Source organism: Heterodontus francisci, chromosome 7 (assembly GCF_036365525.1).
Source record: "Heterodontus francisci isolate sHetFra1 chromosome 7, sHetFra1.hap1, whole genome shotgun sequence".
Lineage (NCBI taxonomy): Eukaryota > Metazoa > Chordata > Chondrichthyes > Heterodontiformes > Heterodontidae > Heterodontus > Heterodontus francisci.
The window spans coordinates 91,836,524-91,849,853 of record NC_090377.1 but is presented as its reverse complement, the minus strand read 5'-3'; the positions used below and the strand labels follow the sequence as shown (position 1 = coordinate 91,849,853).

At 41.7% G+C, this 13,330-nt stretch overlaps 1 protein-coding gene across 1 annotated transcript in view; it reads left to right on the top strand.

The window, feature by feature from the left end:
• Positions 1–13,330, top strand: part of LOC137372148 (signal transducer and activator of transcription 1-alpha/beta-like) — a 52,023-nt gene that overhangs the window by 27,322 nt on the left and 11,371 nt on the right. The window contains exons 17-22 of the mRNA XM_068035648.1: positions 205–340; positions 1,836–1,888; positions 1,975–2,069; positions 2,203–2,342; positions 3,788–3,976; positions 7,274–7,349. Coding sequence (XP_067891749.1) covers positions 205–340; positions 1,836–1,888; positions 1,975–2,069; positions 2,203–2,342; positions 3,788–3,976; positions 7,274–7,349 — 689 coding nt within the window. The remainder of the gene's footprint in view (positions 1–204; positions 341–1,835; positions 1,889–1,974; positions 2,070–2,202; positions 2,343–3,787; positions 3,977–7,273; positions 7,350–13,330) is intronic.

Here is a 13,330-nt window from a genome sequence, read left to right as displayed (position 1 = left end):
CATTAACACAAACTTTGCTGATGTACCACTAAAAAGATGGTAATTGAAACAATAGGTCTTCAGGTTAATTATAATTATGAATATGGAAAAAAATAGGGACAGATAAAATTGTGCAGAATTTAAAAGTTGTCAAGTTCTGTGTATGTGATCCATCATAAAGTATGTTTATTTTTAACTCTTTTTTTTTTTTTGCTGCTTTTTCAGACCTTGGGTTTTTTCTCCAACCCCCCAGCTGCCACATGGAGTCAGTTGTCTGAGGTACTGAGTTGGCAGTTCTCCTCTGTGACCAAGCGAGGCCTTAATGCTGAACAGCTCAGCATGCTGGGAGAGAAGCTGCTCGGTAGGATCTTGACGATCAATAACCAAATATGTTGAAGAGGAAAAGCACTTCATCCTAGTCTGACTTGGGAGGGACAGCAAATTGTACTAGTCTCATGGATGATTCTGTTCCTCCATGACTCTTCTCATTGTGTTAGTCTTGGAGTTAGGGTGGGCAGGGCAAGTACCCTGCTAGTTCTTAAGAACTCAAGATTTAATTGAAAAGATTCCTCTTGCACATTGACCCCCATATGTAATGCATTTTGGTCGAGCTTTTTTCCTCCAGGATGAGTGAGCCACAACATTAATTGCTGGGAAGAAATCCAGACTTTGTGTGGCCCCACTTAGAGTTCAGTTATTTCATTACAAATGTTGGGCATTTGCACCCCCTCCCAGTGAGTGCTTGGTTAAAGAACTCTTAATATTTTGTACAGTATATTAAAGACACTAGTTCAGCCTCAGCTGGAGTATTGCGTCCAGTTCTAGGTGCTGCACTTTAGGAAAGATGTGAAAGGATTGGAGCGAGTGCAGAAAAAATACACAGGAATGGTTCCAGGGATGAGGAACTTCAATGAAGTAAATAGATTGGAGAAGTTGGGACTCCTTCCTTGGAGAAGGGAAGGCTGAGAGGAGATTTGATAGAGGTATTCAAAATTATGAGGGGTCTGGACAGAGCGGATAAGGAAAAACTGTTCTCACTCTGAAAGGATTGAGAACAAGAGGGCACAGATTTAAAGCGATTGGTAAAAGAAGCAAAAATGACACGAGGAAATTTTTTTTCACACGAGTGGTTAAGGTCTGGAATGCACTGCTTGAATGCGGTTGAGGCCGGTTCAGTTGAGGCTTTCAAAAGGGAATTAGATGGTTATCTGAAAAGAGAGAATGTGCAGGGTTGCGGGGAGAATTAGGTGAATTGCTCATTTGGAAAGCTGGTGCAGACACGATGGGCCGAATGGCGGCCTCCTGCGCTGTAATAATACTGAGATAGTCAATTACCTGGTTGATGCATAATTTAATATAAAGATTGGGCACTATGTATTTGTCATTATTTTTGAGATGTGTAATATTTTGTGTACTGACTGCATCTGTCAATACATAAACATACGTAAGCATGTCTCTGTATTTAAAATTCTACAAAAGTTAAACATTGTTTATTCAGTCTTAACTTAATGGTCGTCATGGAACATGTATGTAGCTGAGTAAGTTACATTTACCCATTCTTCCCTCCTATATTAAGTGTTAATGTTGTTGGGTTGTAGCTGCATTTTAAAAGAAAACATTTCCCTCTGTAGGAATTTTATAATTTAAGAAAGTACATAACAGTGGAGCAAAATAAATGATGGCTAATGCACCATTTAAAAGCATCACTGTGTGCTGTCCAAAAACAATTAGTAGAAAATGTTGGATTTTGAAAGCACGCCACCTTACGAAAAATGCAATTTTTAAACAGTTATTTAAAAACACTTGGTAAAATGTGAAAATCGTTAACCTTACAAAATTGGTCTCTGTATAATTAGGTCCAAATAATTGCTTCAATGACAGTTCCATTCCATGGACAAGATTCTGCAAGGTAACTAACACTCAGTTATTACAGCTAATTGAATTTTAAAATTGCATATTCCCCTAAATCCTTTGATTTGCTGTCTAATATTTCAGGAGAATCTTAATGAAAAGCCTTTCTCATTCTGGCTGTGGATTGAAGGAATCCTGGAGTTAATCAAAAAACACCTTTTGCCTCTCTGGAATGACGGGTAAGTGGAACACCATTGAGCATAATTATAAAGCCATTTAAGTTCGGGGAGTAGATTTTTATCTGTATTACCTTTTTTAAACAAAATAAAATGGCAAATATGAGGAAACTAAACTTAGTTTTGATAATTTCAGTTGGATCATGGGATTTGTGAGTAAGGAAAAAGAACGTGCTTTGCTGAAGGGCAGGCAGCCGGGTACATTTTTACTGAGATTCAGTGAGAGCAGCAGAGAAGGTGCCATTACTTTCACCTGGGTGGAAATATCACTAAGCGGTGAGTGGATTATATGCTATAGGTGTACAAGTCTCTTGGTTGGTCAGAAATGTAAATTGTCTGTTAGTCCCCAAGAAGCCACTTTTTTTTCCCTCTAAAGATAGTGAAGCAAATTGAATGTAGTTTGCTTTACTGTGGTACTCCAGATTCCAAATGTTAAATTATTAGTAATTCTGTTACTGAGCTATTATTGCTGTTAATGCAATAATTAAAAAAAAAATCCAACTAAACAAAATCTCCTAAATTTCCATCAATCATTTTTTTAAAAAAGATTTCACAAAGGAGAACTAGCTTTTTTTTTGGAGCTAGAGATGATTAGCAAACCTGAATGTATAGGTTTACATAAAAAGTATACAAATTAATGGCAGGAAGTGTTCTTCAGGCACATATGTATTTCTAAATCGATTGATCTTCTGAACATCAACCTTTGAAGCTATCAACAACTTTGCAGCCAAGGAATCTGGGACTTGGAAGTATGAATTGACCATATTTTGATTCTCCTTTTGAAGTGCCATAGTGCTTTCATTGATCATGTTGTAAGTTCTTAAGTATTTTTGAATAAAAAAAAAATGGAACTCTCCTAGTGAAGGAGTAAAATAACTTGCAGGTTGAAAAACATAATCTTGCAAATTTGTTTGTTTTTAAAAAAAAAAAAAACTACCCCAGACCTATTACCATTTATAAAATCACTCTGGCTGAAAATAGCAATTCCTTCTGTGGTGCCCATACCATAATTTGCTTGATGTATACTTGAAAGGCTGTATATCCAGTTGGGACCCGTGTACACTAACGTTAGGATTTCTACTGGGCCTTGTTAGAGTCTTCACTCATCCTTTTGTTAGATCATTAATGTAGGAGGGTCTGGGGAATACCAAAACCAGGAATTCCTATATTAAAGCATTCTGGATGGACCTGGTGATTCTCCATGGCATATTACTTGTGAAAATGGGTATACCAGGATTGTGGCCTGGATCCCCAAAAGAAATGGGCAATATATTTATTATCTAAATAGTGCCATAAGACAAAGCAGACCATTGAAACAATCTATAACTATTTCCATATATGCTAATGTCCAGATTTCCACTGCATATTTTTAAAACAAAGTAAAACTTCAAATCATTAAATCTATAAATGGGAGGGGGGGGGTGGGGAAAAGATATGAAATTCACACTAAATTACACTGACTTCAAAGTTTAAGAATTGAACACATGAAAACCAAATCCTGATTTTTTTTTTCTGTTGCTTTAATATTTATGGGATTTAAAAGAAAACTACTGTTTTTCCAACAAAAAAAAAAATTCATGCACCAAAATCCATAGGATTAAGAATGTCCCTTAAGTTGTCTGTCATTCATGGGCACCTGCATCACCAAAGTCACATCTAGGGTGCAAATTTGTATATTTTTTTTTCAAAACTTGAAACTGTCTGAACTTTTCTCTTCCCAGATGAGTCTCAATTTCACTCCGTAGAGCCGTACACAAAACATCAACTGTCAGCTGTTACCTTCCCAGACATCATTCGCAATTACAAAGTTATGGCAGCTGAAAATATTCCTGAAAATCCATTGAAGTATTTGTATCCTGAAGTCCCCAAAGATCAGGCATTTGGAAAGTATTACTCCAGACCAAAAGATCGTAAGTATAGCTGGACCCGTATAACAAAGTAGGATTTTTTTTTTTTTTTTGCAAGTTTAAATGTTTGCTGCGATAGAACTGGATTTTTTGAGGAGCTAAGAACTTAATTTAACTCTACATTGTAATACTTGTGACTGTGCACCCATTTGACTGTTGCTGTTATATGTACAAACTGCGATGGCACCGTAAGAACAAGATTAACTTGCACATTATATCTGATTTGAAAATAATATCCTCAGTATTTTATCAGCTAAGTGGAGCAAACAGATATCACCAAAAATGTGAACTGTTAACAAATTCTTTGACCCACAGTTGGCACAATGGAGGTAAATTGAGTTTGTGATGTTCGGTTGGTTATAACGAGTATCTGGTTTTTTTTTGATGGAGGCGGTGGAAAAGAGGATGAATTCTGGAATGTGTTGGGGGAGAAAGAAATACCTTCCAAATGTCACATCACCTTTTCAGTGTTTAAAAGTGCACAATTTCACAAAGTGAAAAATCCAGATATGAGAATAGCACATTGCAGTCTCTCTGTGACTGTGCGTGAGATGCCTGAAACTGTTCATAACATTACTATGGATGAGGAAAACTGTTCAGCCCTTCAAAAGAACCCTAATAGTGTGAAATTTGGATCTGTAACGTCACTGGAGATGGTACTATGGAAGCCGAATGCCCTCCGATAATGCCTCCAGATGTGACCGGCACAATCACTGCGTGTGAAGTAGTGCTATCACACCTACCGGCTGATACAACAGCCAGTTTCCAAATTTGGACCATGCAGGTCCATTGGACAAATTAGCTTGCCACTTATCAAAGAGCTAGTGTTGCTACAAGAGGGGTTCAGCACTAATGGTACTTAAAGGGCCAGGTACTGTCATTTCAGGGAAGATAATTTTGAATAACTAATGCCATTGTAAAGTCTCTGGAAGCACTCGAGTGTTTTTGGGGATGTTGTGCTGAGTTTCTGGATTGAGCAGCGAATGTTGCTGCATCCTTAAAGAGAGGCCAGAGGATTTGGTGGCCTGTCTGCACAAAGGCTGCAACAGGTATAGGGCTGCAGTTGCATTGCCTCTGGGTCTGCAACACAACTGACAAATTGAGTAGAGCAGAGGAGAGGACAAGTCCTGCATGATCTCTGTCAAATTGGAGCTGGACTCCTCTATGCTCCTTGACAGTGACAGGAGGCTGCCTGGCAGGCCAGCCAGTATACCCAGTATCTTCTCTTCTGAAGAAGGGTCACTGACCTGAAACTTTAACTCCGCTTCTCTCTCCACAGATGCTGCCAGACCTGCTAAGTATTTCCAGCATTTCTTCTTTTTATTTCATGAATTATCCTTTCCCTTTTGACTGGCTGCATCCACCTTGTGCCTGGTGACTCATCATGTGCAGATCCTGACTCTATATAATAGCCTTAAGGTATGCACAGTGCCAGTATCTGAACTGATGGCTGCAAGTGTCATATCAAGTGTTGGGGCCTCTTCATTGGTGTGGTGTTTCTCTCTCCCGCTCTCCCTTCCTCCTGAGGCTGCTGTGCTGAGCCAGCATCAGTTTTTGGATGTCTGAAAGTAGGAAAATCAGAAGGGGAAGGATGGGATGAGGGTGAAGTGGAAAGCAAGAGGTCCATGGTAACCCCATCTGCAGCTTGCTCATCTTGCCAGATAGCAGGATGAGGGTGTGCTGGAAATTGAGAGTGTGCATAAGTCAGGGACATACTGACATATTGAATGTTCTCAGTGATGTCGGATGCCATGGGCTCCATCACAGTCAGCCCCATGATGGGAACCATCACCTCCATGGGGCACAGAAGATCCAGACGTCCTTGCCTCTCACCGGTTCTGCTCTGCTTCCTTCAGTTGTGTGCCACCTTGTCCTGCAAGAGAGGGCAGAATGACTGAATTGCACTGTGTTGGGTGATGTGCCTGCCATCGCTGAATAGCTGGAGTTATGTATAAGCAGTGAGAGGTGGGTGTGAGGCTAACATCATTGGAATGAGTGTGCGGGTGTGGTGGAATATCTGGATGTTGGGTATGAGTCCTGAGTGCCAGGATGCGCTGCTGGGTGAATGATGGATGTGATGCATTGAGCAGCGTGAGGCTTCATGACCTTGAACACCCATGTGAGGTAATGAGACTACTTCTGGCACTTGTGCCAGGTCTTCTGGTCCAGCCTCTGGGAATTGACCTCCCACTCCCTTCTGAGGATGGTCCTTAAGGATCTCCTGGCCCCTTGTGGATTCATGGGGGCTCTCCTCCTCCCCAGCTCTATTACTAATGCCTCCAGTGCTGTATCCGTCACCATGGAACTCTTTCATTGCCTGGTGTGCAATTTTCCATCATTAAATTTCATCAATATAATTCAGTGTAGCTTCCTTTTGAAAGGGACAGCCTGCCTTTAAGAGGAGTAGTCTGGCTGCACCAGGTGATAGCTGTACAATGCTGTTTGACCCCCTACTGAATGCAGAGGTAGCCAGCAGCACAGAACCTGCTACAATAATGCAGATGAGGTGGGTGTATCATATTGCACCCTGCCCACCTCAATCAAAACCAGTGTGGGAAGGTCACGAATTGTGACTCCTGTGCCCAAAAGCCAGGGCACATGCATTTCTTGCCACAAATGAGTTGAACAGCAGGACTCTCACTGTCTAAATATTTAAATTTAATTCCAGATAGATTTACTGATTTTCTGAGAAAAGCCCTGAAGCACTTTTTAAACCCAGTTTCACATCACACTCCATTCACGCAATTTATGGACGTGCAAGCAGCATCTGGCTCACTCCCTTGCACTATGTTCTTTGATACTTTTATAGAGGAACTTCGGTGGCTTTGGAGATGTCCATTTCCTGCAAAAAGGGGGAGGGAAGGAATAATTATGTTTCTATTTATGAGCCAACATAGTAACTTTTTTGGGGGGGAATCATTTATATGGCTTATTTAATTCGTATCCTGGCATTTGCAGATTCACTGTTCCCAGAAAGGATTTCAGCAGACTAAAGTCCCGTGACCACCCTTCAATGTTATTTGCTATCTTGAACATTTTTAGTCGTGTCTCTGCCATTCAGTATTGTCCAGCAGAATTGCTCCTGGGCCTTTGTCAATGCTGTTTTCAGGAAATTTTATCAGTTCTGACATAAGTCATTTGGAATGGCTCAATTCCTATGATGTGGTGTTCTCAGTGGTATAGATTGCATGATCCTCAGATCTTCTGATTTCTTGCCCACCACTCCGGCTTTCAATGTAAACTTCCCTCTGTCATCACCCAACAAATGTAAACTAAAGATCCTTGCTTTTTCTCCTTCAGCTTCAGAGCCTATGGATGTCGATGACTCCAAGACCAGTGGTTATATAAAGACTGAACTGATTTCAGTGTCTGAAGTGTAAGTGACCTTTGTCTTTTTTTCTTTTCCTCCATTCACATTACTTGCATTAAAATAGTTTATATTTTGTTCATTGTCTTTCCTACAGCCAAATCCTACTAATTCTAAATGCAAGTCACTTGGAACAAAACAAACGAGAAATTATAGACTTTCGATCTCTTTATTTTGGAAAAGTCAGTTGATGGTTGTTCAGTTTTTAAACTTGCTCCTTTTGGCTGATTTGGAGTAGAATAATGCATGAGGAGATGAAATTTTTAATTAAATAGATGCAAATTGTCTTTGCCCAGTACATACCAAGGTTGTCATTGATACAATTATACATACACAGGCATGAAATATCTATCTTTGTTGTATTCTAAGTACTGTGCTAACCTTGCAAAAAAAGTCTGAAGTGACCAGAGTAGTTGGAAATATATGACTACTAGTGAATGGTGGATATAATTAAATATTTAGCTTCACTATAGATATTATTTTGAAGAAAGGTAAACAGCAGTTTAGTTCTAATAATTTACTGTATCAGTGCAGAATGTTTTCAAAGTACATAAAGTAAAAATAAGCAGTGCATTGCATAACTTTTGGTGATCTACCTTTTAATTCAACATTGTACCTTTTTTACTCTATCTTTTGCCCACCTATGTAAAATTAGTGAAATAAAAACATAAAATGCTGAAACACTCCAAGTCAGGCAGCATCTGTGGAGAGAGAAATGAGTTAATGTTTCAAGTCAACAACCTTTTATCAGAACTGGAAGAAGTTAGAGATTAAAAGTTTTTAAACCAATACCGAGACAGGGAAAGGGGGGAGGAAAGAATAAAAGGGAAGGTCTGTGATAGGATGGTCAAGAATACAAACCGGAGGATGAAGAGCTGGAAATGGCAATAGCAGAATAAGTACCAGCAGTAGCTGTCCAAAAGTAAAATGGGAGCAGTGCTTCAATTTGAAGTTATTGAACTCCATGTTGAGTTCAGAAGGCTGTAAAGCGCCTAATCAAAAGGTGAGGTACTGTTACGAGAACTTCAGTTGAGCTTTGTTCTAACAGTGTAGGAGGGTAAGGACAGAGATCGGAGCGGGGCTGAGAATTAAAATGGCAAGTGTCTGGAAGCTCTGGGTCATGCTTGTGGACTGAAAGGAGATGTTCAGCAAAGCGATCAACGAATCAGCACATTGCGAGCAGAGAATACCATATACTAAATTGAAAGTAGTACAAGTAAATAACTGTTTCATCTGTTAAATATTTGCGGCCCTGGACAGTGGGAAGTCAGGAGGTGAAAGGGCAGGTGTTGCATCTTCTGTGCTTGCCTGAAAAGTGCTGTGGGAAAATGTGGATTATGGAAGAGTGGACCAGGGTGTCATGGAGGAAACTGGCGCTTTGGAATGCTGGGGGGAGGGAGGGGAAAATGTGCTTGATGGTGGCATAGTGGTAATGTCATTGCACTAATAATTCAGAGGCCCAGGCTAATACTCTGGGGACATGGGTTCAAATCCCACCATGGCAGCTGGTGGAATTTAACTTCAATTAATTAATAAAAACTAATCTGTTTCATGGTTACATTACTATCATTGATTTGTCATTTAAAAACCCCTCTGGTTCACTAATGTATTTTTAGGGAAGGAAATCTGTCATTACCTGGTCTGGCCTGCATGTGACTGCAGACCCACAGCAATGTGGTCAACTCTTAACTGCCCTCTGAAATGGCCTAGCAAACCACTGAGCTCAAAGGCAATTAGGAATGGGCAACAAATGATGGCCTGCTGGTGATGCCCACATCCTTTAAAAGAAAAAAAAATTGCACTGGAGGATGATCCATTGTTTCAGTTTTTTTTTTAGTTTTAGAGATACAGCACTGAAACAGGCCCTTCGGCCCAACGAGTCTGTGCCGACCATCAACCACCCATTTATACTAATCCTACACTAATCCCATATTCCTACCACATCCCCACCTGTCCCTAATAGTTCCCTACCACCTACCTATACTAGGGACAATTTATAATGGCCACTTTACCTACCAACCTGCAAGTCTTTTGGCTTGTGGGAGGAAACCGGAGCACCCGGAGAAAACCCACGCAGACACAGGGAGAACTTGCAAACTCCACACAGGCAGTACCCAGAATTGAACCCGGGTCGCTGGAGCTGTGAGGCTGCGGTGCTAACCACTGCGCCACTGTGCCGCCCCAAACGTAGAGGCTGGTGTGGAAGGCGAGGACAAGGGAGCCTTATCTCTGTTCTGGGAGTGTGGGGGAAATGGGGTGGATGTAGTCGAGGTCCTGTTAACCACAGTGAAGGGAATCCTTGGTTGGGGGGGGAAAAAGGAAGGCAGCAGAACTATAGAAGTAAATGTACTGTGGGATCCTGCATTCTTTAATTGCACTTTATGTAATAATTAAAACCAAATAACAAAACTTGGGCCTTAATTCATTCTAATCCTTCAACAGTAGGTGATGCTGTTTTCAAGGGACTAACTGAATATTGTTTTCTCCGCTTTTTGTAAAGTGCTGTATATCGACTAAAAGTCAGTTAGAACGCGAGTGCTTTTTGTATATCTGATTTCGAATACTAAGGTTGCAGCAATAGTGATATTTTAGTATAAAGAATTGACACTTTTCTTCCATAGATTTGAATTCAAGAGGATATTGATTTATTAGGATTTCCAATGACTCAGCTGGTTAAACAACTGCAAGAACTTGTATTTAGATATAGCGCCTTTAATGCAATAAAAGGTCCAAGGAGCTTCACAGCGAATTATATACATGAGATATTGGGGCAGATGGTTAGATATTAAAGAGGCTCTTGAAGGAGGAAAGCGAGTTAGAGAGGTGGAGAGGTTTCAGGACCAGCTTAGGGCCTAGGCAATTGAAGGTGCCGCTACCAATGGCAGAGCAATTAAAATTGGGGATGCTAAAGGGGCCAGAATTAGATGAGCGCAGATATCTCGGAAGGTTGTGGGGCTGGAGGAGGTTAGAGATAGGGAGGGGCTAGGCCATGGAGGGATTTGAAAGCAGGGATGAGGATTTTAAAACCAAGACGTTAAGCCAGTGTAGGTCAGTAAGCACAGTGGGGATGGGTGAACAGGATTTTGTGCGAGTAAGGATATGGGCAGCAGAGTTTTGGCTGACTCCAAGTTTATGGAAGGTGGAATGTGGGAGGCCAGCCAGGAGTGCATTAGAATAGTCAAGTCTAGAGTTAACAAAGGCATCAATAAGTGTTTGAGCAGCAGAGGAACTGAGGAAGGGGCCAAGCCAGGCAACATTACAGGTGTGGAGTTAACGTTTCGGGTCAGTGACCCTTCTTCGGAACCAGTTCCGAAGAAGGGTCACTGACCCGAAACGTTAACTCTGCTTCTCTTTCCACAGATGCTGCCAGACCTGCTGAGTGGTTCCAGCATTTCTTGTTTTTATTTCAGATTTCCAGCATCCGCAGTATTTTGCTTTTATTACGGATATGGAAGTGGGAGGTCTTGGTGATGGTGCAGATAAGTAGCTGGAAGATCATCTCTGGGTCAAATGTAATACCAAGGTTGCAGACAGTCTGCTTGAGCCTCGGACCATTGCCAGAGTCCGTGGCTCGGGAGTGGAGTTTGTGGTCCTGACTGAAGACAATAGTTTCAGTCCTCAGTGTTTAATTGGAGGAAATTTCTGCTCCTTCAGTGCAGGATTTGGGACAAACAGTCTGACAATTTAGAGATGGTGGAGGAATTTAGAGGTGGTCGTGGTGAGGTAGAGCTGGATGTCACCACTATACGTGTGGAAATTAACATGCTTTCGGATGATGTCACCATGGGGCAGCATGTAGATGAGAAATGGGAGAGGCTAAGGATAGATCCATGGAGAGCACCGGAGGTAATCGTGCAGGAGCAGGAAGAGAAGCCATTGCAGGTGATTCTGTGGCTATGATTAAATAGATAAGAATGAAACCAACCAACTAGATAGCGGAGAGGTGTTGGAGGAGGATGATGTAATCAACTGTGTCAAAGTCTGCAGATTGGATGAGGAGGGGTAGTTTACTTTTGTCTCTAACATTTAGGATGTTATTTGCGACTTTGAGACCTGTTTCAGTACTGTGGCAGGGGTGGAAACCTGATCAGAGGGATTTAAACATGGGGTTCTGGGAAAGATAGGTACGAATTTGGGAGATGATAACACATTCAAGGACTTTGGAGAAGAAAGGGAGTTGAGGTGTGGTAGCAGCTTGTAAGGATGAAGAGGTCAAGGATTTTATTTTTTGAGAGGGGTGGTAATGGTAGGTTTGAAGTAAAGGGGGCCAGAACCATTAACAATATCAGCTAACATGGGAGCCAGGAACAGAAGTTAAGTGGTCAGAAATTTAGTGGGAATAGGATAGAGAGAGCAGGAGTTGAGTCTAATTGACAAGATGAGCCCAGAGAGGGCATGAGGGGAGATAGAAGAGAAAAAACAGAGAAAGATGCAAGTTTTTGTTCATTCACGGGAGTTGGGAGTCACTGGCAAAGCCAGAATTTATTGCCCATCATTACTTGCCTTTGAGAAGATAGCTTTCTTAAACCGCTGGAGTCCATGTGGTGAATGTACTCCCACAGTGCTGTTGGGGAGGGAGTTTCAGTATTTTGACCCAGCAACAATGAAAGAACAGCGATTATAGTTCAGTTCATGATGGTATGTGAATTAGAGGGGTACTAGGAGATGGTGATATTCCAGTGAGCCTGCTGCCTTTTATCATTCTATGTGGTAGTGGTCATGGGTTTGGAAGGTGCTGTCAAAGAAGCCTTGGTGAATTACTGGAGTGCATCTTGTAAATGGTACAGACTACAGCCACAGGGCATCAGTAGTGGAGGGAGTGAATGTTGGTGATGAGGAGTAAGGTGCTAATCAAATGGGCTGCTTTTGTCCTGGATGGTTTCGAGTTTTTTGAGTGTTGTTGGAGCTGCACATATCCAGGCAAGTGGAGAGTATTCCATCACACTCCTGACTTGCACCTTGTAGATGATGGACAGGTTTTGAAGAGTCAGGTGAGTAACTCACTGCAGAATTCCCAGCCTCTGACCTGCTCATGTAGTCACAGTATTTATGTGGCTCGTCCAGTTAATCTTCTGATCAATGGTGACCTCCAGGCTGCTGTTGGTGGGGAATTCAACTGAGACTGTTGGAGATGGTCATTGCATGACTCTTGTGTAGCACAAATGCTACCTGCCATTTATCAGCCCAAGTCTGGATGTTCAGGTTGTGCTGCATAGGGGCACAGACTGCTTTTGTTATCTGAGGACTTGCAAATGGAACAGAGCATTGCCATCAATAGCGAACGTCTCTACCTCATGATGGAGGGAAGGTTATTGATGAAACAGTTGAAGATCTTTGGCTAAGGACACTGTCCTGAGGAACTCTTGCAGTGACGTCCTGGGAATGAGATGATTGGCCACCAACAACCACAACTATTTTCCTTTTGTAGACAGGAACCAAGTGGTCCTGGTGGAACCTAAACTGAGCTTCCGTGAGCAGGTTATTAGTGAGTAAGTGTTGCTTGGTAGCCCTGTCAATGGCCCTTTGCATATCAGCCTACTCTTATACATCAATCATTAGCCAGATTGGATTTGTCTTTTTTTTTGATGGACTGGACATACCTGGGCAATTTTTCTATTTGTCAGGTAGTTATTTAATTATTCATTTCTTTGGATATGGGAGTCACTGGCAAGGCCAGCATTTGTTCGCCATCCCTAATTGTCTTTGAGAAGGTGGTGGTGGTGAGCTGCCTTCTTGTACTGCTACATTCCATCTGGTGCAGGTACGTTGGCAGTGTTGTTAGGGAGGGAGTTCCAAGATTTTGATCCAGTGACAGTGAAGGAATGTCAATACAGTTCCAAGTCAGGATGGTGTGTGGCTTGGAGAGGAACTTGCTGGTGTTTCCATGCATCTGCTGCCCTTGTCCTACTAGGTGGTAGATGTTGCAGGTTTGGAAGGTGTTGTTAAAGGAGGTGTGGTGAGTTGGTACAGTGCATCTTGTATATGGTATA